Source organism: Triplophysa rosa, linkage group LG10 (genome assembly GCF_024868665.1).
Source record: "Triplophysa rosa linkage group LG10, Trosa_1v2, whole genome shotgun sequence".
Taxonomy (NCBI): Eukaryota; Metazoa; Chordata; class Actinopteri; order Cypriniformes; family Nemacheilidae; genus Triplophysa; species Triplophysa rosa.
In genome coordinates, this window is record NC_079899.1 from 1918754 (window position 1) to 1943971 (window position 25218).

At 42.4% G+C, this 25218-nt stretch overlaps 2 protein-coding genes across 2 annotated transcripts; both read left to right on the forward strand.

The window, feature by feature from the left end:
- The first annotated feature begins 2867 nt into the window (after positions 1-2867).
- Positions 2868-18756, forward strand: LOC130560289 (uncharacterized). The gene is made up of 4 exons (XM_057343977.1): positions 2868-2924; positions 3543-3644; positions 6330-6464; positions 16111-18756. The coding sequence occupies exons 1-4, from the start codon at positions 2868-2870 to the stop codon at positions 16846-16848; spliced, it is 1032 nt and encodes a 343-aa protein (XP_057199960.1). The 3' UTR covers positions 16849-18756.
- Positions 6471-14737, forward strand: LOC130560073 (uncharacterized). Its single transcript, XM_057343559.1, has one exon. It carries the CDS (start codon positions 10295-10297, stop codon positions 12245-12247), a length of 1953 nt encoding a protein of 650 aa, XP_057199542.1. The 5' UTR covers positions 6471-10294; the 3' UTR covers positions 12248-14737.
- Positions 18757-25218: the final 6462 nt, after the last annotated feature.

The following is a 25218-nucleotide window of genomic DNA, read 5'->3' on the forward strand; positions in this document are numbered from 1 at the left end:
CATGTGCAGTTAACAAAATAAGAAACACCCTCAACCAGATGGAATCCATGCAGGATTCGAAGATGTAGATATTGATTATACAGAAATAGACCAGGCATGGAGAAACTGGTGATTTTTAAGATCTTGTATTGCTCAGGTTTACAAAGCATACAAAGTTTGCAAAGTTACAAAGCATTACAAAGTTTGTGGATATCTAAAATGCTGCTTTGTGGAGATTCTCAATCATACAGATGCAATAACGTTGTTACAGAGATGTCTAGTTCACATGACTCAACTACAAGAGAAGAATGCTGGTGTGTATACAATGTGTTTGTAAAGAGGCAGCTACTTGAAACGTGAAAATGTCTGTGTCTGAAATATGATCTGCGATCTGGATAATCTTTCTTGTGGTGCCATGATGCGCGTTCTGTGTTGTCCATGCTCTGCGTTAAATTCGTCACCGAGGAGAGAACATCTGCCACCATTGGTGTCATGTAGCCATAGTTCTTTTTAACAGCCACCAGTCTTGCTCTGAATGTCTTGTGAACTTTGCTCCAGGAGATTTTGAACTTCGGTTTGGCTGCAATGTTTTGACTCTCCACGTCTATAAAGCTGTAGGTGCAGTATTTGGCACAATGTCCGGGAGAGTCACACCGGCCATCTCCACACAGGACAACTTCTTTTTCTCTTGACTTGATACTGCTCAACAACACTGCATTCTGTTATTTGGCCCATGTCTTCTCAATAACTGGGAACACATACTTCATAAGTGTTATGTATGTGTCTTCGCTTATTGTTTTGAAGTTCATATTCTTACAGAACCATTCAAATTTAGCAAAATGAATGCCACTGAAAAACACAGTCGCTGCCAATAGCAGGTTTCCAACACCCCTGGTACCGCTGTGAGTAGGTCAAACTGCCATCTGTAACTGCAGCCATTAGCACATGTAAACCCTGTTGAAAAAAACAGCATATGCTGGGTTAGGTATGTTTTGATGCTGGTTTATAACTGGTCATGTGATGGTTTAAGCTAGTCATGTGGTGGTTCCTCACCAGCTTAAACCAGCTCAGGGCCAGTTTTAACCAGCACATGACCATCTTAAACCAGCATATGACCAGTTTAAACCAGCAAATGACCATCTTAAACCAGCATGTGACCAGTTTAAACCAGCATCAAAACATACCTAACTCAGCACATGCTGTTTTTTCAGCAGGGTCAGCTCTGTGGTGCTTCATTTCCCACCTCCCTCATATGATCCGTGGCCACACTTAATTTTCTTAACTGTTCGTCGAAAACAACAAACAACCTGTCTTTATGGCTGTCATTTGAAGTTTGGGATTCCAGGGTGCTTTGAGAAGGGTCTGATAAATGTACATTATATTCCGAATCAGACTGTATATCTCGTGGCTGACTTGCCTCACTAAATTCATTATCTGAAAGGACCAGATCCTGGGACTGAACATCCCGATTTACTAGTTCACCTCCCTAACCCGCTTCAGCAGCATAAATGTGGTCGGTGTTTACCGACTCTCACACATCCACTGACACTGTACCGCTGCGTCAGACTTGTTGACATCCGTCTGCGTTGTTGCGTCAATCATAACTGAAGAACACTGTGCACTGACTGACAGCAGTGAGACTGACGGATCGTGCGGTGCCTCCTCGAAAAATCTCGAACTTTCTGCTTCGGCGGCATCATGTTTACATCCTAGCAGCATAGCATCTAGCATTTCTTGTCTCTGTCGTTTCTCGGCGCGGGTTTCACTCGTTAACCTGGGGCGTTTACACTCCTTGTGGGGAAAAATAGATGGTACAGCATTCGGTTTGAGCCTACGCTTATAACCACGGCCACCTGTAAGCTCTTTCATTACCTGTGGTCTACTAAAAGCCTCAAAGTCATCAGGGCTAAAGTGGCGAGAACAGAGACGCGGGTCTTTGGGAAGTTCTCGTCGTCCACATTTATGTTCCCATTGTTTTCTCCTTTTCTTGTCGCTGGGAAAGCTGTGAAGGCTTACGTCGGTTGTCTTGTTGCCCTTCGACTGAAAATTACACCCAATAGCAGCACAATGTGGCATCGCATCAGTATTTTGTATTCCGAGTTGTGTTCTGGTCAAATTAGCAACAGGGAGCTTCTTCTTCTTCTGGTGTTTATGGCGGTTTGGCAAACCCTCGAAAATGTGCATTACCGCCACCTACTGATCTGGAGTGGAGTACTTCGATTTGGAACGAAGAAATTAAAAAATAAATAAATAAAAGGTATTTTAATTCCTATATTCTATCTATTGTTCCTGTGTTTTTAAGGCATTTAAATAATATTTCATGTACTCTTGATTGCCTTGACCCGTTTCCTAACAATACTTTTAAAGAAATATTATCCACTCCCAACCATCCTAATTCTTGTATTAATTGGAATCTCTCCCTTTCATATGCAGAACACTCATTAAGTATATGCCTCACTGTTTCTAATTCTCCACATTTGTCACACTTTCCCGATTCATGCTTACCTATTTTAAAAAGAGTATAGTTTAAACAGCAATATACTGTACTGTATGTAAATATATGAGAAATGGAGTATAGTTTAGACAAGATTTACAAAATCAAAATATAGATGTAAGTAGCAGAATAAAGGGCTATAATAATATAATGTTATGAAGATATATTGGACACATCAGGTCAGGGCAGATTGGTTGTTTTCTCTTGTGTTGTGACAGACAGCTAACACACAGCAGTCCTTGTGTTCTCCTAACAGACGCGCCACTTTCTCGTCGTCTGACACACTTTCAGACGTCTGGTGTATGATTTTTGGGGGGACTTGATTTTTCCATCAAACATTGTCGGTATGTCCGTGTATTTTGTGCATTCTGTTAGGAAGTGGAGTTGTGTTGAGATGACAGTGTGGACACAGTCTCTGGTCCTGTGTCCTGTTGTTTGTTTGGGTTTCCCAGTGAGTGATATAGTTTTGTTTCATTTGTGTTGTGATTGTGTTGAGTGTGATTTTGTCAGTATTGTTGTGGTTGAGAGCATCAGTAGATGTTAGGACTGAAACATCAGGACTGAAGCTCTGGACCAGCTGACAGAGAGGATTCATTTCTTTGCTCACCTGGTGGTGTGTCAGGGCTTTAGAATGATATGAGTCAGGGTTTTTTCTCTCTTTCTGATCGGTGGATATTTGCCTCATTCTGCGCTGCATGAGTTGTTTGCTGTGTGCCGCTGCACTTGTGAGAGATCTTTACACACTTCTGTATGCAGGCTCTCAATTGGATGTTTTTCCCATTTAGTAAAATCTTGATTTGGATTTGTCAGCGGAGCCCACACTTCACTGCCATATAGAGCGATCGCTTCAATCACTGATTCTAATATTTTCAGCCAAATTCTAACAGGGATTTCTACAGGACATTGACGTTTGATGGCTGAAGGCCCTGCGTGCTTTATCTCTCAGTTCATTTACTGCAGGATTCAAGTATTTTAAACCCAGGTCATGTAGTGTGATGTGTGTGTTATGGGGTTTGTGTCTAATGTAAATGTGTGTTGTGATAGTTGGGATCTGGATCTTCTCTGAAAGGTGATCATTGGAGTTTTACTGAGGTCTGACAGTATTGTTCTAGCAGGTCCAGGATCTGTCGTAAGCTGTCAACAGAAGCAGATCATCTGCACACAGAAGACAGTGAGTCCGGGGGCTTCAGATCGCTCTAGGATGGTTGCCAGGTCATTGATGTAAATATGAAACAAAGTTGGACTTAAACCACATCCCTGTCTGACTCCACGCTCCTGAGAAAGATATCTAGAACGTTTTGTGCTGATTTTTATGCCGCATTTACTCTCGGTGTACATTGATTTAAGAAGGTCACAGGTTTTACCACCTATGCCACGTTCAATAAGCTTGTAAAACAGTCCTTGGTGCCAAATTGAGTCAAAAGCTTTTTTAAGTCTATAAAGCATGCATATATTTGACCTTTATCTTGGTTAACGTGTTTTTAAATTAGAGTATGAAACGTGTAAATATGATCAGTTGTGCGGTGATTTGGTAAAAATCCTCTCTGACTTCTGCTCAGGTGGTGATGAAGTCTAAAGTCGAGCGTTTATTAAACTACAGAATAGTTTTCCCAGGTTACTACTCACACAGATGCCTCTATAGTTGTTCGGCTCAAATGTATCTCCGTTTGTAAAGATTGGTGTTATCAAGCCTTGATTCCACATGTCAGGGAAGTGACCTACACTCATAATCACATTAAATCAATTTAAAATGGCCCGATGGAATTGACTGTTTGTATGTTTTATCATTTCGTTTAAAATCCCATCAGGTCCAGATGCTTTTTTGCTTTAAGGTTTTTGATTTTGCTTTCAAGTTCTTTTTCAGTTATTGGGAAGTCTAATGGGTTTTGATTATCTTTGATTGCTAATTCTAGTTTTTATAATTGTTTGATTGTTTGATTTTGCTCACGGTTTGTGTCTGTCTGTACTTTATTAAACAATGTTTGGAAATTACTTTCTCATATTTCTCCATTTTTAATTGCCAATTCTTCATGATCAGTTTTTTCATATTTTTCCAATTATCCCAGAATTGATTTGTATTGACTGACTTCTGGATTATTGTCAGTTGTTTTTGGGTGTATAGGGCTTTTTTGGTTCTGAGTGTATGTTTGTATTGTTTTCATGTTTCACAGTAAAGAAGTCGAATCTCTGCATTATTTGGATGTCTGTGTTGCTGGTTTGACAGTGTTCTCAGTCTTTTGCGAAAGGTTTGACAGTCATGATTGAACCAGTTTTTGTCATTTTTGAATATCAGATTTTTCCCCGTTTTTGTTTTTAATTTAGATTGTTTTGCTGATTTTTCAAATATGAAATGTATATATTTTAGGGCAATATTGACACCTTCTTTAGTGTGATCATAGGTGTTATTTAGAAAGTTATCTAACAGCATTTGTATTTTTTGACTGTTAAGTGCTTTCTGATATTCTTCTGCGCTGTTTTCAGTCCATCTGTGTGGTTTTCTGATATTGTTCAGCTCACTGGGCTCTGTGTTAATGTTATTTTCTGTCTTTTTGAGATGTAGAGTCATTTGACTGTGATCAATTTTTCTTAGTCCCTTATTGGACAATTCTCCCGGAAAAGCACGCGGCAGCAAGGAGAGCAGGAGAAGGAGCAGACGTCACTTTCACTTGTGTGCAGGAGAGAGAGAGAGAGAGAGAGAGAGAGAGAGAGAGAGAGAGAGAGAGAGAGAGAGAGAGAGAGAGAGAGAGTGCATAATTCAAACACAAACACTTTTATAAGTCTTAATATTACAAGTAGAAGTTACAAGCTTTCACAACCAACACACAAACTCTTCTCTTACGTGAAGTTCAGGTGTTTGTTTGTTCACTGCATTTGGGTGATGAATGTTATACAAACGGTGGATATACCGCTGGATTTGGAGATGGTTTGAAACTGATACATGGAGCCGTCCCAGCGCTAAGATGCCGGACATGAACCGCATGCGGTGAGTGAAACTGATGTCTGTGTTTTGTTGGCAATGTGCTTTAGTTCAGCCTACCCCTCCCCCCCGCTCGCGCCATATGCTTTCGGAAATAATCGTACAGCTGTATCTATCTTTTAAAAATGTGATCAAACTAAATACTCTTCGAAGATACGAAGTATGCAATACTACTGTATAGGTACTCAAGATTAATATGAGATTGGCAGAAACCGTGTGTGTTAGGGCCGCTTTAAGACAATTGAAAACAAATATCTGCTGTGGAGCAATAAGATCAACTCCTTTACATGCCATCAGGGTTGAAATGGGAGAGATGACATCAGATTTAAGAAGAGAGAAGCTTCCTGTGATGTTTTGGGTTAATTTACAGGGTAGTGATGAGAATAATCGTACACGCTCAATTTTAAACGAGTGTTGAGAATATAAAAAGAATGGAGGAAATAGTTTTGGAACTATTTTAATAGTTTATGGAAATATGAACAATGTGTTTTAGAGAATGAAGCAATTTGCCCTAATATGCCATTAAAAGGTGTATCAGTGGAATATTCCTGAACCGGATGTTGAAATGAGATTGTTGGAGGCCCGGGATAAAGCAGAAGAAGGATAAAGCACTGTATGAAAACAATGCTTTTATGAGAGGAAGTTTTTATTATTTTATAAAGATTTATACAGACGGATCTAAAGATCCAATCGAACAAAAAGTAGGTAGACCTACAGGAGTGTACATTCCTAGATTTAAGAGAAAAATAAATTTAAGATTTAATTAAGACAGATTGTCTGTATACTCTACAGAACTGACTGGTATAACAGTAGGATGAAGTGGGGGTGAGAGAAACCCACATACGGATCCATCACCCATGGAAGTAAACTATACAGTAGGTGGCGGTAATAGTCCTGAGGAGTGAACGGCCATCAAACAAGAAGAAAATCAGTTCAAAATCGAAAGCAAAAACATCCATAACAACTCGCCATTTCATAGTCTCAGACTGTCGTCAAACAAACACAAAATACACGGTAAGAACTAAACGATAAAATTCACTTCAGCTTCTGATATAATGTCTTTATATCTGTTGTTTTTTGTTGTAAAATGTTTTTATTTCACTTGATGTCGTGTTAATCGATCTTAACGCTTATTTAAAACCGATGAGATGTTGAATATCCAGACGAGCTCGAGGATTATCACGAGAATCACATCTGAAATAAATACATGATGAAAGGGTGTTTGTTATTACACTAGATTATTAACATCATTTACTTTGTTTTATGGTGTTTTTGGTCATTCTATGAAACGATTTATGATCACGTGACCAAACCCGTTTTATCTGTGCTGAGAAAAACAATAGAAATCCAATAAAAACCATTACAGAAATTCTAATGGTTTCCATTAAAATACTATTATGAACCATTAGCTTTTTCCATTAATACCATTACAAAATTATTTTTTGTAGTGTGTTTTGGGCATTATTCCAATAGGATTTAAAGTCACCATGTAACGGAAGTTGCGATTGACTTCTTTTCCGTATCGCGAAGTATATCCGAGTGAAACGGCTTCTGAAATTTGAAAAAGTGTAGGGCGGGGCTTTATTTTGCCTTTCCCGTTTTGATTGGTTTGTTGTAAATTGGGCCTGGAGGGGAGGGCTAAAAATGCCAGGCCATTGGACAGTCAGTATAGTCCTAGCTCTTTTTGTTGTTGCTGACGTCATGTGGTGAAGAGTTGTTGGTGAGAGGGGGAGAGAAGCTTAATGTTTTTGATTAAAGATTACAAGTGCAAATGAATTTTGAAAAATAGTGGTGTTCATGGATAAATGAAATCATTTATAATAATCACTGACTGTAACACTGTGTAAAACACTTTGAATTTTCCTGTTTGATTTCATGGTGACTTTAAGGACGCTTTCTCACCTTCAGTCCGGTTCATTTGATCCGGACCAATGGCAAAAAAATGATACATTGTAGCATTCTTTTCACACCACACTGATACCGCTTTTCCACCGGGGCTGGTGCCGGAGCCCAACTGGGAACCGGGCTGCACTTTTCCACTTAAGAGATAGGGCTGTGCAAAAATATCGCTACATGTAACTATTCTACGTGGTCGTGCCTTTACAATTCTCCTCTGCTCTCTGTATCGAGTTCCGACCCGAAGCGCACACAGACTAGTGTTGCACGATACACCGGTACTAGAAAAGTACCGCAATACCCTTCTGTTAAAACGATACCAATTTCTCATTTATTTGGTACCGGTACTTTAATGACGCGCGCGTTTCAGAGAAAACACATCCTGAAATGCGTCCATTTGCGGCAGCCGTATGTGCGCGCTCATATGCTCTCAGCGCTCTCTTCAGTCAGTGGACGCCTACAACTTTTGACGACGAAATGAAAGTCATGGCGGCAAACATAAGTGCCTTTTCTGTCTGTTCACGACTTGTCAGTGAAGCAGATGCGCAAAGGGGCATTATAGCCGAGTTAAATGCGGCAAAGTGCAGACGAATGATCAGCTTGGCAAAGCATTTCACCAACAGACATCCCGACCCGTTTAAAGAACTTTAAAATTTACAGGTAGCGTATGTGAATGATAACAATAGCCTTAATAATGCTTTATGATTTATTTTGTGACAGGCCAACATTAATGATAACGCTTTACAACTAGGTTCCATTTCTAAACATTAGTTAGCTAACATGAACTAATAATGGTACTTCTACAGCATTTATTCATCGTAATGGTTCATTTCAACGGATTTAATAATATTTAAATATTTAATCAATATTTTAATCAATTTAAAATATTAACAGTTGTATTTGTTAACATTGATCAATGAACTAATATGAATAAACAACTAGATACGAGACAAATTAAAAATAGTGTTGTTTGATATAATAAAGTGCAGCAAGAGTGGTAAAATGCAATTATAAAGATTTGATCAGAGGTTCATAAAACATTTCTCACACATGCCAAGACTTCAACACTCATCCTACAAAACTCAACAGTGGTGGTAAAAATAACCAAATGCATGCTGGGAGTCATTGTTAAGTTTGATGCTATTCTATTAACCAGCATGCACTGCAGCATTTACGTTTTATTGATTGTAACCGTTATTGAGATTTGTATGCTGAGTTTTGATGTCTGTGTGTAACAGTTTAAAACATCTTATTTACAATTGTTGACAAAGTGTGGAAATATTATTCAGTTAGAAGTATGATTTAATTACCAATATAATCAATAAGTGTTTTCTTTCATTAAATCATTAAGCTGTGTGCTTTTATCATGTGCTTGCTATTTTACTCAGAGTGAAACCACAAAAGAGGAACAAGCTCTGTGTGTACGTGTAGAGTGAAACCACAAAAGAGGAACAAGCTTTGTGTGTATGTGCAGAAACAGAACAGCTTGTTTTGACAAGTCTAACTAAGTCAGCACACACACCCAAAGAGTCACACAGAGAAAGAATGTTATGAATTAATCCACTGCATATGTTTTAAGTATAATCATGAGTTTTGATGTGTTTTATTGAATCATAGGATTAAGAAACAACGCTGCATAATTAAAGCATTAGAGGATTGAGTTTTTTTCTGAAAGTATGTTGACATGTTGTCTTGCCACATGAAACTGTCTCTAGGGGACACTTCCTGAAACTAGCAACTGACCGCAGGGTGCAAAAGATGTGTTGCAAAAGATGTTGTTTTACAGAAACTGGTGAAAAGGAGATGGAGTCAGAATAAACGTGGTTCACGGTGATTGGTTGCTAAGGAGCAATACTCCCTAGAGACAAAGGAGGAGTCAGAAGATGAGAACGACGTCAAATACTGAATAAATATGTGTGTTTTTGAATAATCTGGGTTGTTGGCTTTTGTGAGAGAGTGGAGATTTACTGACAACCCAAAGCTTTGTTACTCCTTTTTACATCTGATAATAAACTTCTAATCGATTTTGGAGAACGTCTCTGTGCAAATTTTTGAACATGCAGGACTGCCTCAAAAGTCCAACAATTGGTGACCCGTGACGTGATTTGACGAGAGACGAGGGCATTTCGTTTGCCATTTTCTTTGGGAAAAACGGAACGGATTCAGGTTCAACACACAGGTCGCGACCGTGAAAGATAAAAAAAAAAGGTAAGCAGAAGCCTGTTTAATCAAAGTTCTGCTATTGAACATACCTAAATTGTTGTGTTGAATTTGATGAACATTCCGAATAAGTAAAAGTAAAAAAAAAAACTATAAAGGAAGTTTGAGAAATCAGATTTAAAAAGAAATAGTATAAGAAGTTAAGAATTTAGAGACTGGGTCTCAATATTTTGTGCGTTGTGGTAATCGCGTCTGGGACGAAAAAGGCCAGGGTAATAAAATATTTGAGTTTGGAACTCATAAATTGCGTTGTGGTAATCGCGTCTGGGACGAAAAAGGCCAGGGTAATAAAATATTTGAGTTTGGAACTCATAAATTGCGTTGTGGTAATCGCGTCTGGGACGAAAAAGGCCAGGGTGAAATAAATCCCTTTGAGTCGGCGAACTCATAAAGGAATATTCCAAAATTGTCTGTTATATGTTTGAATGTTTTTAAAGCGAATGCAATTGTTGATGTGAAAATTAATGTGAAAAGTGACTTAACTGTGTGGAAAATAGATACTGTATAATTTTTGCAAACTGTGAATAGGAATTGTGAGTAAAATGGCCGAATTTCAGAAGGAGTGTGATGAATACGGGTGTCCGCCAGTGTTGGTGCAGTGGCAAAATGTTACAGATATGTTATTAGCACAGACAGAACCAAGAGATAGAAAGCAAAGACAGAAAGAAATTGATAAGTGTTGGGTAACATTATGTGATGAATGTGGATGAGAAAGTGCAGAAAAGGTGATGACTCCGTTAGCACCGAAAATTAGAGAAATGGAGAAGAAAGCACACTGTAAGTTGCGTAGACATGTAGAAGAAAAAGATAAAGTAAAGTGGTATAATGCAGGGAAACATGGCAGTGAAGAAAATAACCTTAGGAAACGACTAAGAATGTGGACTAGAGTGGCATTGACAACCACTGCACTCAGCTCGCAGAAGACACAGGGAGCTGAGAGAAAAGGGGAAGTAGACAGCTCAAAGGCCAGAGAGAGAAAGGAAGAGAATGCAGGAAGCACTCAGACTACCCCCTCTGCTCCGCCCCCAGAAAAGCCCAACCCAACTTCATTATACCCAATTTTGAACCATCCCCCACCATATGAGCCGCCCAAACAGCAGGTAGTGATGACAATTAATGGAGGAGAAATGGATGTTGAAGTAGGAGAAATGACTGGTGAAATAGACAGGATACGCAAGGAATTTGATGAATTAAAAACTGCAGTGGACAAGGGTGTGGAAGATACATTAAGTAAAGCTCGACAAGTTATGGACCGGGTAGAGGAAACAATGCATAAGCAGGAAAGGTCTGAGAAGAGTGACAATGAAAGTGACAATGAAGGTGATAATGAGGATAGCGAGAATGATATTATGCTAGAAAAGCCAAGGAAAGCATCAACTCCTAGAACGCAGTTAAGGACCCAAACAACACCAGATCCAATAAAAGTGCAGATTACAGGGGACATGACTGTCGATGGGCCAATAGTAAACAGATTGAGAAGCAAATCGGGTCCATGGGAAAGGGAGCTTGTTTTATATGGTCCAGGTAATCAAATAATGGCACCTCAGATACAGGCACCATTGATGCACAGGCCAGGCGGGAATCTTCAGTACCAGCCCTGGTCACATAGTGATATGACAGCAATAGTAAGTAAACTGCCACCCATTACATCAGGAGGCAGCAGATGGCTGAGTAAACTAACAGCACTTAGTCACGGCACTGATTTGGCCTTGGATGATTTGAGATGCCTGTTGGGCCAAATACTGACAGCCTCACAAATGCAAAATTTGGAGCTCGATGCTCAAACCACTATGGCTGCGAATGAAACACCATTTGCTAGGGTCAGTACCAACATAGGTAGAACACTCCGACGGTTGTACCCCGTGCCACCAACAGTGTACCAGAATATAAAATTCCGCATTAAACCAGGCGAGACTGGAGCAGCTTATTATTTCTGTTGTGCCGCTGAGTGGGAACAAATGGTGGAGGAAAACAGTTTAAATAACCCCGTGACACGAGACATATTTAGAACAGCAGTAATGACAGGAGCTCCAAATGGAGTAAAACAAGCAATGGAGAATAACCCAGATATCCCAGTGGCGAGTAACGAGGTATGGGAAAGACATCTAGTACACCACACAGACAGAGCAGTCGAAAGGGCCACGAAGGAAGAAGAGGAACTTGAAAGAGTTAAGACACAACTGTTAAAACTACAATTAGAAAAGGCCAAGGGAGAAGGCGCACTTAAAAAAGCTAAACAAATGCCACAACATGACCACCCCAGAGATCCATATGAAGGGCCCCAATACAGTGGTTCACCCTTTGGGGGACCACCACAAGTACAACAGCACATGACCCCACCATGGGGCCAGGGAACTAATCATAGGCAGGGCACCCCATGGAAAAGTAATAGAGGCAGACAGGGAGGACGAGGGAGAGGGGGGCAGAGTAGGACGCAGTGTTTCGTGTGCGGCGAAAATGGACATTGGGCAAGAAATTGTCCACAAAACGAGTCACAGACTCAAGGCCAATACAACGGTCCACCTGCGGGGGGATGGGGTCCCCGAAGAGGTGGCGCCGGTGGTCAGGGCAGGGGACCACAGACCCCAAACAACCCGGGGCAACACTTCCCGTCACCCTCCAACCTACAGGCGCCTATGCACCCAACATGGGGCCCGGAGGGTGGGGCGGAGGAATGTTGAAGGGGCCCACAGAGAACCACCGTGAGAGGAATGGCCGAACCTCTCATGGAGATAGTGGTGAGTGATCGACCACTACAGGCTCTGGTGGACACTGGGGCCACATACTCTACTGTAACTAAGGGCACAATTGATAATAGTGATCTGACAAATCGCACAGTGGGAGTAATGGGGTTCTCTGGTGGGGTGGAAAAATGGCCTATGACCAAATTGTTGAGAGTGAAAGTCGCCAATCAGACATTATCGCACTCGTTCCTGTACTCTTGCAATGCTCCCATCCCCCTCCTAGGCAGAGATTTATTAATTAAATTAGGAGCTAGTATTCTATGTTCAGCTGAGGGAGTGATAGTGAAATTTCCAGATGGATCAGAAACAAATTGTTCTCTTTCAGGTCACACCACAGACAGTCAGTGGATGTTAACATCATGTGGTGAGCTAGAAGATGCTGACATATATTGGGTGGAGCTAGATTTGAGTGTAGCCCCCAACAGTGTTGTGTCAAGGTATAACGAACATCGTCAGTGGATCACAAACATTGACATATTTCTACCACCCATCGACCCATTACATTGCACGTTATTTTATGACAGGAATGACACCACACAATACCAAGATCTGTTCCAGGAAATAGAGGACAGCAAATGGGTGTTAAGGGGATCTGGTCTTATGGTAGGAAAAGAAGGAGTAGTGGCACCAGTTCTATTGACAGAAGAGCAGATGAAATGGTATGAAATGTCAGATACAACAGCACCACATATCTCCTTAGCATTGCATCCAAACCATGAGGCTAGGGAGCTAGGCAACATGACTAAGAGACTGTTAGCAGCTAATGATTGGAAGCCCACAGAGATGTGGGGTATCCTATATTCAGATACACAAAAAGCATATTGGGTGCAAGACCAAACAGAAGACACAGGGGTGTTGACACACAAACAGATCTCCAGATGCCACGGTAGGGAAAGAACAGACGCTGACGGAGCAGAAAATATGATTGACACATTGCCAGATAATTTATGGTCCCAGGGACCAACTGATGTAGGATTTTGCAACATACCACCAGTTAGCTTTAAGTTAAACACCAACAAAGCCATTTGGGTCCCTCAGTACCGCAACAAACCAGAAGCAGAAGAAGGTGTAGCCACCACTGTTTCCGGACTGATTGAAAAGGGAGTGATAACCCCTTATAGGTCCAATTGGAACACACCAATTTTTCCAGTGCCTAAACCAGGCACCAACAAGTACAGGTTGGTGCATGATTTACGCAACATTAACTCTGTTGTGGTGACACCCACCATGACTGTACCAAACCCATATATTGCACTGTCTATATTGACCCCAATGCACCAATGGTTCACGTGTATTGATTTGGCTAATGCTTTCTTCTGTATTCCAATCGCAGAGGATTGCAAAGCATGTTTGGCTTTTACATACAGGGGATGCCAGTATTCTTACAACAGACTACCACAAGGGTTTATTTTGTCACCAGGAATTTTTAATCATGTTTTAAAACAACAGCTACAGGACTGTAGCTTACCTGAGAACTGTGTCATGATCATGTATGTTGACGACCTACTCTTGGCAGCCACAACTGAAAAGGCGTGCTTGGAGGCTACCAGAGTTGTGTTGCTTCAGTTGCACAGGTCTGGTTTCAAGGTAAGCAAGGACAAACTGCAGGTGTGCAGACCTTGTGTTACATTTTTAGGTCGACTGATCACGGCACAGGGATCAACTTTGACAGGGACACAAAGACAGGGTATACTCAGCCATCCTAAGCCAACCACAGTGAAAGACATGTTGTCATTTTTAGGCCTCACAGGATTCAGTAGGCACTATATCCCTATGTATGTTTCACTGACTACACCACTCAGGCAGTTGATTAAAGAGCATGGCATGAAAAATCTGAAAGCAGAACTTCAGTGGACACAAGAGGCTGAACGGACGTTCATTGACCTAAAGACACAGCTAGCTCATGCTGTACACCTGAACTGTGCCAACTATGAGTTACCTTTCTTCCTGGATGCCTCAGAATCTGGCTCCAGCGCACATGGTGTCCTGTTTCAGAAAGACCAAGGCAGGAGAAAAGTGTTGATGTATGCGAGTGTGTTGTTAGACTGTGTAGAGCAAAGACAACCAATTTGTTCTCGATTTGCAGCGGGTTTAGCTAAAGTTGTGCACAAAACATCACACATTGTAATGGGCCACCCATTGACAATACTCACCACACACTCCATCATGTCATTCGTAAATTCAGCATCATTCACGTTTTCACCACTGAGACAGAGAAGAATAGCTAAGATTTTGACCAGCCCCAATCTCACATACACACATGAGGGCATTAATATGGCTGATCTGATGGGAGATGGACAGCCACACGATTGTGCACCCATCACCGAGAGAGCATCCAAAGTAAGAGAAGATCTGTCTGCGGTGCCATTGACAACCCCACCACCAGTTATGACATTGTTCACAGATGGTTGTTGTTTCAGAGCAGAGGATGGGAGCTCTGAAGGCAGCCTATGCAGTGTGTGGAACAAGGCGGAAGCTAATTTAGTGACAGGATGCAGGGAATTAGGAAGGAAAACAGTCAGCACAAGAGCAGAATGATAGCAGTGAACAAGAGCCCTGTCTACGCTGGTGAGACCCGTGTGAACATATATTCCGATTCAGCATATGTTGTAACAGCTGTCCACGTGGAATTGCCCATATGGCAGAGATGTGGGTTCACCACATCAACAGGTCGACCAATTACACATGCATGTGAAGCCAGGGACCTTTTAGAGGCTCTGATGATACCCAAAGAGGTAGCAGTTATTAAATGTCCAGGACATTCCAAAAATGATTCCCCTATCACTGATGGAAACAATGCAGCTGATCTAGCTGCCAAAACTGAAGCTGGCTATGTTGCAACTCAGCAGGTGGTAAGATCAGATAGAGCCTGTAGTGATCTTTTGCCTCGTTTCACTCGAGAATATTTGGTCAAAGAACAACAGAAATCTGCCCCTGAAGAACAATCAGTCTGGTCACAGCATGGAGGCATCTGTGCTAGTGATGGTCTATGGCAAGCGCCAGACGGACGTCCGGCATTGCCTGTCTCTCTGACCGGTTCAATCTTGACTCAAGCCCATGGGGTAAGCCATGTCAGTGACAAACAAATGATGAGAGCTCTCGAATATTGGTGGCATCCATTTTTGCAATCCATGGTGTCAGGTCATGTGACAAGTTGTTGTATCTGTCAGGAACATAATGTAAAACCCAGTATCAAGCCTCAAAAAGGTTCTTTTCCATTAACATCTGGTCCGGGGGAAGAAATTGTGATTGACTTCACAGATATGATTGCACGGGTGCATGGCAAACGCTATGTTTTGGTGATTGTTGATTATTTCACTGGTTGGCCGGAAGCATATCCCGTCGGCCGAGAGGACAGTACGGCTGTGATAAAGTGCTTAATCAATCAATACATACCACACTATGGGTTTCCACTTCGTATCAGATCAGATAACGGTAGCCATTTTAAAAATGAACATCTCAAAGTGGTTGAACAGGCTCTAGGCCTAACACATGCGTATGGTACGGTTTACCATGCGGCCAGCAAAGGTAAGGTTGAACGCCTTAACCTGACGATTAAACTAAAATTGGCTAAAATCTGTGCACAGACTAAATTAAACTGGCTGTCAGCCCTACCCATTGCTCTCATGTCTATTCGTTCTTCTGTTAACAGGATCTCTGGCTTTACACCTTTTGAATTGCTTACAGGTCGTCAATTTCCAGGCCCAACCACGGCGTTAAGAGAGGACAGCGTGCAGCCATTGTCACATACTGTGTATTTTGATAAACTAACCGCTCTGATTCAAACCTTTTCCCATCAGGTAACCCCTGTTCCAGCTGAACCACTCACCCCAGTCACAGCTGACTGGGTAAGGATCAGGACTTTCCGCAGAAAGTGGAGTGAACTACGGTGGTCACAACCCCATCGAGTAACAGCTCGCACCTCACACTGTGTGCAACTACAAGGAAAGGGAGATACTTGGTTCCATTTAACATCCTGTGTAGCTTGTGACCCCCCTTCTAGGTCTCTTGCTGACACTGGTTTGGACCTGAGGACTCAGGTCCAAGAGAGGGAGGATACAGAGAGTGACGGTAAAACAGACACTGAAATTGCCACTGGACAACACCAACAGCTCCAAATTATACACAAAATAGGCGATATTTTCACAAGCCCACACACAGAACCATTGGCCCATTGTGTAAGTGCTGACTGTGCCTACGGAGCAGGTATAGCTAAACAGTTCAAACGGCGATATGGTACAGGGAAAGTAATTGATCAAAACAAACAACCAGGTGAATGTGCAGTAACTAAAGAAGAAGATGGCAGAATTATTTTTCACCTAATAACTAAAGAACAATGTACTGATTTACCAACATATGACTGTTTCACAGAAAGCCTAAAACACATGAGAGGTTGGTGTGTGGCTAATAGAGTAAAAAGAGTCTCAGTACCCCGGCTGGGGTGTGGTCTAGATAAACTAGACTTCAAGAAAGTGCAAAAGATTCTGAGTGAAGTGTTCACGGACGTGGACATACAAATAACCATTTATTCCTTATAATCAAGTTTTCATTATTGTGTGATTTTGAATGTTTTTCAAGCATTGTTTTTCAATGTGTTTAATGTTTTTTTTTTTTAAGAGTGTTTTCTTACAAGTTTTAAGGTATTAAGGTTGTGGGAAGTGTTGATTATAAAAAAAAAACATTTAAAATATAATAATTTTATTAATAACAAGACAGTACTAGAGAAGGTGAATACAACAGCAACAAGATGAAGTTGTGGGAAAATAGGAAGTTGTTGTGTGTGTTAGGGATAATTGCAGGAACCATTGTAGGGATAATTTTTGGAATACAAAAAAGTCAGGAAGGTAATAGCACCACACCACAAACTAGACATAGAAGGTCAACAACATCACAGGACGAGTGCTTAAAGAGATATGGAGGAATAGAGATAGAATACACGAAAGGGAGTAGCACATCATATACATTTGATTTGTGTAGTGTTATCCAATGCAAAGGGATGAATAGTTCATGGCGAGGATATGATGTTTACCTGTGTGGGCTAGGATGGCCGGGTAATCAAAGATGGTGCCCCACTTGGGCTCATGTATGGCAAGCCACTAATCCAGATTTTTATGGAACCACAGAAAAGAAGACCACGAACGGTGAATTGAAAGTGGCAGGGCACTTTAGGATACAAAGAGATTTTAGTCACACACAAAATCCTATAACCCTATCTATAGTAGACTTAAAACAAGATGTATACAGAACAAAAGCAAGTGGTGTACCAAACCAGTGTTGGACTACCACGGAGGGACAATTTTATGTACTGGTGGGAGTGGATGTGACTGGAAAAGATCCATTAGGTCTGGTAAAAATTACCCTGAAGGAAAAACCAGTAAATGAAACAACAACCTCATCAAAACCATTACCAGTGAAAAACCCAAAGGGTGAAGTAATAGAAATTGACTATACCAAATAGGAGTTTTCTTAGCTATATTGATTACCTGTGGATGTTGTTGTATTCCCTGTATTAGATCACTGTGCAATAGGTTAATTGTTACAGCTATTGAAAAGAAAGAATCTCCACCCCCATACAGTATGCCTTTGTTATCAAGTGATCTAGCAGAAGATGAAGGAGATGATGATGTGTGACCTCTTACGAGGTCAAGAGAGGGAATTGTGGAAATATTATTCAGTTAGAAGTATGATTTAATTACCAATATAATCAATAAGTGTTTTCTTTCATTAAATCATTAAGCTGTGTGCTTTTATCATGTGCTTGCTATTTTACTCAGAGTGAAACCACAAAAGAGGAACAAGCTCTGTGTGTATGTGCAGAAACAGAACAGCTTGTTTTGACAAGTCTAACTAAGTCAGCACACACACCCAAAGAGTCACACAGAGAAAGAATGTTATGAATTAATCCACTGCATATGTTTTAAGTATAATCATGAGTTTTGATGTGTTTTATTGAATCATAGGATTAAGAAACAACGCTGCATAATTAAAGCATTAGAGGATTGAGTTTTTTTCTGAAAGTATGTTGACATGTTGTCTTGCCACATGAAACTGTCTCTAGGGGACACTTCCTGAAACTAGCAACTGACCGCAGGGTGCAAAAGATGTGTTGCAAAAGATGTTGTTTTACAGAAACTGGTGAAAAGGAGATGGAGTCAGAATAAACGTGGTTCACGGTGATTGGTTGCTAAGGAGCAATACTCCCTAGAGACAAAGGAGGAGTCAGAAGATGAGAACGACGTCAAATACTGAATAAATATGTGTGTTTTTGAATAATCTGGGTTGTTGGCTTTTGTGAGAGAGTGGAGATTTACTGACAACCCAAAGCTTTGTTACTCCTTTTTACATCTGATAATAAACGTCTAATCGATTTTGGAGAATGTCTCTGTGCAAATTTTTGAACATGCAGGACTGCCTCAAAAGTCCAACAAAAGGCAGTATCTGTTTATCTTACACACCGCTATTGACAAACATCTCGAGCTTGACTAAAACAGACGAAAATTTCATTATATCATCATCATTTTCGACATACAACAAACATTTCAAACCACAGGCAGTGTGTCTGTTTAACTCATTCTGCAAAAGCAAAAGAAACAGGATAAGAAATGTAAAAAATGTTCAAGTACCCCACTAAAGAGAATCCTCCTCACCCTAATGGTGATGTCACATCTAAAACATTTCAAACTTACTCAAACTGCAGCTAAAACTCTAACTCTACATCAACATCTTTTACACTCAAACTTCTTTTAATAAGTGACTATGGCAACACTGTTTAAAGTTGTTTAAGCATCTTGATATTTCGTGATATCAAGAGACCACATTAGTTCTACACATAGATTTGTTGTGTTTGATTTACATCAGCTGTGTATTGTAGGAATATTTTTCAGATAAAAGTATGATTTAATTATCAATATAATCAATAAGTGTTTTCTTTCATTAAATCATTAAACTGTGTTCTTTTGTTATGTGCTTGCTATTTTACTCAGTAAAATAGTTACTGTGGCAGACGAAGTGAGACAGGATGGGTTGGGGGTTGGAACCATAAATTATCTAGATCAACACACACACACACACACACAAAGAGTGTTTTTCACATAAAAGAAATGTTATGAATCAATCCACTGCATATGTTTTAAGTATAATCATGAGTTGTGATGTGTTTTAATGAATCATAGGATTAAGAAACAACGCTACATAATTAAAAGCATTAGATGATTGAGTGTTTTCTTTTTACTAAAAGAATGTTAAGAATGTTGGTATGTTGTCCGGCCACAAGAACGGTCTCTAGGAGACCGCTCCCCAAAAGAAACTGTCTCTTGAGAACATTCCTCAGGACTGGCGACTGACCACAGGATATACGTTTTGAGATGTTATTTTGCAGGAACTAAGAAAAAGGACTTCACGGTGATTGGTGGAAACGGAGCAGCACTCCTTAAAAGGCAGAGGAGGAGTCAGAAGATGCGAGCGACGTCACATACTTAATAAATATGGGTGTTTTTGAATAATTTGGGTTGTTGGCTTGTGGTGGAGAGAGGAGATCGTCTGACAACCCAAAGCTTTGTTACCTTTTTACATCTGATAATAAAACTTCTATATAACTTGGAGAAAAGTCTCTTTCAAATTTTTGAGCATGCAGGACTGCCTTTAAAGTCCAACAGTATCTAAACACTTCATGAACAGCAGGTGTCATCACTAAAGATCAATCATCACTTCTAAAGTGAACTCAATTGATTCATTAACTGCATGAATAAATGAACATTTCACAGCAGAAAGACTCTGTTTCAGTGTGCATTTGTACACCTGTGGTACGGACTCATATATACACCAGGGTGTACATTTTTACACCAGGGACTTTGCTGTGATACAAGACGTTATGTTTTATAATCTGTCACAAACCTATACAGTAAACTGACTGACAGCTAAAAACATTTTTGTTTACTTAAGCGTTACAGAAAAAGTGTCCATTTATTTACCTGCTCTTGGTGTCTTTGGAGGGAGAAGCAGTGCTCGCGGAGCGGAAAGGGTTCAAATGAAGCGCGTTTGGCGCTAAATAAAGATATTAAGAGGATATTGTCACGGTCCCACCGTCTTGTTTATGAAATTCTAGTCGTGTGGTGGGATCGGGGCAGAGTTCTTGGGTTTTATGTGGGAAGACCATGAGATGTTTATGCCTCTCATGTGTTTTTCCAGTGTCTCGTCTCTGTTCCCGCCATCTCGTTTCCTCGTTATCCTTCCCTAAGTGTTTGATTACCCACACCTGCCCCATGTCGTTATCCCTCGTTTGTGTTCCTATATTTACCCTCATGTTTCTTTGTCTTGTGCTCGTGTGTTGTGTATGTGTTTGGTGTGTTAGCGCTACGTCTCCCTAGACTGCAACTCTGTGAGTCTCTCATCTTGTCCTGCCTTGTCTTGCTTGTCTTTTGGATTATTATTTAACTTCCTTGTATTTTACTTTGACGTTTGGTCGTGTTTAGTTTTGTTATTTCGTCCTGCTGTTTTTTGGCCCCCTCGTGGGAAGTTTTTGTTCTAGTTTTGTATTTTAGTTCGTTCTTGGTTTGACACCCCCTCGTGGGTTTTTCTTTTGTCTTGTTATTTGTAATAAATATATCTGTTAACCCCTTCATCGCCGTTGCCTGCACTTGGGTTCTTCTGCATTTCGTGACAGAATACACGAGCCATACTGAACCCAGTAGGCAGCGATGGATGTCACAGCTCCCAGGTGGTCATGCACCTCCAACCCGGTGTGGTGGGAGTCAATAGCCTCCCAGTCGCACGCTGGAGGTGGCCCGTTCCCGGCTCAGCGCCATCGTCCACTGCGGGACTACGCTCGTGAGGTTGAGGCCAGGAGGGCCTCCGTCCCCGAGGTGCTGGTTTGTGCCTATCTGGTGGCCGGGATGGACAACCCTCCACCTTTTCCGGAGCGGGAGGAGTTTGTTTATCAGCCGTTTCCCCAGTTGGTGGAGCGGCTGCAGCTGCGAGAGGAGCTGGTCCAAGGCTCCTCTCCCAGCTGCCGTCAGGACTCCTCTCGTTCCGGTCTGTTGTCCATCCCGGAGGACTATGTTGTGGGCACCCTCACCTTGGGGAACGCCACACCGCTCTCCTCAACCCCTGCAGCCTCCCCACCAGTCAGCCTACGAGGTAGGCGAGGAAGGAGGGAGTCTTGGGGAACCACCTCTGAGGAGTCCCAGCCGGAGCCAGCCGTGCCGTTTACCTCCTTCCATCACCCGACCACCAGCCGGGTGGCTAGGAGTAAGAAGAAGAGGCAACGGCGAGCAGCGTGGTCTCCTTCCCGGCCGGTGCAGCCGGAGTCCAGTCCGGTGCAGCCGGCGTCCAGTCCGGTGCAGCCGGCGTCCAGTCCGGTGCAGCCGGCGTCCAGTCCGGTGCAGCCGGCGTCCAGTCCGGTGATCCAGCCGGCGTCCAGTCCGGTGATCCAGCCGGCGTCCAGTCCGGTGATCCAGCCGGCGTCCAGTCCGGTGATCCAGCCGGCGTCCAGTCCGGTGGTCCAGCCGGCGTCCAGTCCGGTGATCCAGCCGGCGTCCAGTCCGGTGATCCAGCCGGCGTCCAGTCCGGTGACCAGCCGGCTGATCCAGCCGGCTCAGCCATCCAGCCGGCCTTCCAGCCGGCGTCAAGCCCATGTCCAGCCGGCCTTCCAGCCGGCGTCAAGCCATGTCCAGCCGGCCTTCCAGCCGGCGTCAAGCCATGTCCAGCCGGCCTTCCAGCCGGCGTCAAGCCATGTCCAGCCGGCCTTCCAGCCGGCGTCAAGCCATGTCCAGCCGGCCTTCCAGCCGGCGTCAAGCCATGTCCAGCCGGCCTTCCAGCCGGCGTCAAGCCATGTCCAGCCGGCCTTCCAGCCGGCGTCAAGCCATGTCCAGCCGGCCTTCCAGCCGGCGTCAAGCCATGTCCAGCCGGCCTTCCAGCCGGCGTCAAGCCATGTCCAGCCGGCCTTCAGAAGCCATGTCCCCGTCCAGCCGGCCAAGGTTCAGCTGTTCCCCCCAGGACTCCTCCTAAGTCCCCCAGGACTCAGCGCCCTCGAGCGCAGCCGGGGACTGGGACTATTCCCCACCCCCATGGACTGCCCCCTATGGGCCCTTGTTTTGCCCCACCCCCCTCCCATGTTTGTTGTTTTTGTTGTCCCACCCCAGTCCTGTGGTCTTGTTGTCATGTCTGCCCCTTGTCTTGTTCACCATGTTTGTCTGGTTTTTGTCTTTGGTCCAGTCTGTCAGGTCTTGTTAGTCACCCCTTGGTGAACACCTGGAGGTGTTCATTAAGGGGGGGGCTCTGTCACGGTCCCACCGTCTTGTTTATGAAATTCTAGTCGTGTGGTGGGATCGGGGCAGAGTTCTTGGGTTTTATGTGGGAAGACCATGAGATGTTTATGCCTCTCATGTGTTTTTCCAGTGTCTCGTCTCTGTTCCCGCCATCTCGTTTCCTCGTTATCCTTCCCTAAGTGTTTGATTACCCACACCTGCCCCATGTCGTTATCCCTCGTTTGTGTTCCTATATTTACCCTCATGTTTCTTTGTCATGTGCTCGTGTGTTGTGTATGTGTTTGGTGTGTTAGCGCTACGTCTCCCAAGACTGCAACTCTGTGAGTCTCTCATCTTGTCCTGCCTTGTCTTGCTTGTCTTTTGGATTATTATTTAACTTCCTTGTATTTTACTTTGACGTTTGGTCGTGTTTAGTTTTGTTATTTCGTCCTGCTGTTTTTTGGCCCCCTCGTGGGAAGTTTTTGTTCTAGTTTTGTATTTTAGTTCGTTCTTGGTTTGACACCCCCTCGTGGGTTTTTCTTTTGTCTTGTTATTTGTAATAAATATATCTGTTAACCCCTTCATCGCCGTTGCCTGCACTTGGGTTCTTCTGCATTTCGTGACAGATATAGCGGCAAAATATAATCAACATAAATGTCCCTGAGTGCGCGTGATGTGTACATCTCAGTTATGTAGACGCGCTGCTCAATTTAAACCACAGAAAGATTTTTTAAATGGTTCATTATGTCGTGCGGTCCGGATGGAAGGAAGGATAATCTGGGTGAAAACCTGTCATCCGGTGGTAACTGGACTGTTGCTTGTCAGGGGCAGGGCATGCGTGTTTTCACCACCCTGGGAGCGTTTAAAAACGCAATTTTTATGTGCTTTTCAGGTGGTTGACGCGACATATTTTCCCACACGTGCTCTCTGTCCGCTGGTGAAAGTGTGCTTACCCGTGTATGTGCGCGCACGTGTCTGTGTGTGTGTGTGCGCGCTCGCGCGCTTCGGGTCGGAACTCGATACAGAGAGCAGAGGAGAATTGTAAAGACGCGTCCACGTAGAAACAGAAATGACATGCCGCCATGTAAATAAGATAAATGCCATAATGCTATTTAGTTTTAGTACGAGAACAAGGTATAGACATGTTATATAGGAAAGGTAACCTTAAATGACTTCTCTTGTGATCTAACGCAACATAAACAATTAAATTAACTTGACCTTCAAGGGCGGCGGGAGGTGCCGTTGGAGGGGCGGGGCTCCCCCCCTAAGGTAATGGTAGGGGAAACACTCCGCTCGAGTGCGATTGCTGCATTCACACCTGCCCAAACGAACCGCACCAAGACGAAAAAACAACTCTAGTGCGATTCAACCGTACTAAATGAGTCAGGTGTGAAAGCACGCAAGCATCTGAACTGGACTCTCTGAACTGGATTTTTCTGAGACTGTACAGTAGGCTTTACATTCAGTGTAGGAGGAGGAACAAGCGCAAATACATGACATGGTTAATGCATACCTCTGGAAACACAACACAAACAAGCACAGCACAGAAACTCCGCTATTGCGTTGTGTACTATGCAACACTGCCTTCAGGAATCCAGATATTCAACTATTACAGTACAGTTAACAACACATTAAATTATTCAAATATTACATAGTAGACTAGACTGTGATAACACATGGATATCATTGACCTAGCTCATACGGAGAGGTCCTCAAGATGGTGCCCACGCCAAAAAGGTCATGTGTCTGAAACCATGGTTTCAGAAAATAGGTTTCATCGCAGCAGCTGCACGATAAAACGGAAGAAAATCAGTTCAGAACAGTGTTGCCAACTTAGCTATTTTGTTGCTAGATGTAGCAACTTTTCTGACTGCCTTGGCAACTTTATTTTCAAAAAGGCATCAAAATTTAGCTATTTTTAAAAATGTATTTGGCAACTTCTAGCACCTTTTGAAAAGTGACTCAAATAATAAAAGCAAGCATTTATTAAAACAAAATTACACAAAAGAATGATCTTCTCTGTCACACACTCAGTTATTTGTATGCTTGGCTGCAAAAGTCTATAGACAAATGGTTCCCAAACCAGTCCTGGAAGACCCCTAGTACTGCATATTTAGTAGGTTTCCCTCATCTGACACATCCAATTTAGGTCTTTTAGTCTCTGCTATTTAACTGATGAGTTTGATCAAGTGTGTCAGATGAGGGAGACATACTGTGGAGTACTTGGAGCTTTAAAGTATACAGTATGTTTAAAGATAGGCTACATTAAAGTATAATAATGCATAAAATCTTATCCAGAAGGCTAAATAACACTGCATGCTCTTTAACACTTTTTTTATACTTAAACAGAGTTTAAACACAATTCACCTCAACAAATTGTATGACTTAGAAAAAGTAAGCCATATGTGGTATATATGCCGGCAGGGGCGGATTAAGGTGATCAGGGTCCCCTAGGCTGCTCTTTGGGTGAGCAGAGCCTTTCACGCTTGCAGTATAGTTCGGAACGGAGCACGGTTTACATGAAACATCTCTAATGTAAAAGCTGTCACGTGAACTCAGGTGTGTCCCAGGGTGCCGCGCTTTAACCGATTACAATGTATTTACTTCAATAAAACACACGTAAGAGACGATAGCGTTGGTAACCCAGATAGCACAGGTACATCT

Coding starts and splice junctions, on each gene's coding strand:
- LOC130560289 (XM_057343977.1), top strand. CDS start 2,868: ATGACAGTGTGGACACAGTCTCTGGTCCTGTGTCCTGTTGTTTGTTTG. Junction 2,925..3,542: donor TTGTTTGTTTGGGTTTCCCA/GTGAGTGATATA, acceptor CTTCTCTGAAAG/GTGATCATTGGAGTTTTACT. Junction 3,645..6,329: donor TCATCTGCACACAGAAGACA/GTGAGTCCGGGG, acceptor ACTATACAGTAG/GTGGCGGTAATAGTCCTGAG.
- LOC130560073 (XM_057343559.1), top strand. CDS start 10,295: ATGACTCCGTTAGCACCGAAAATTAGAGAAATGGAGAAGAAAGCACAC.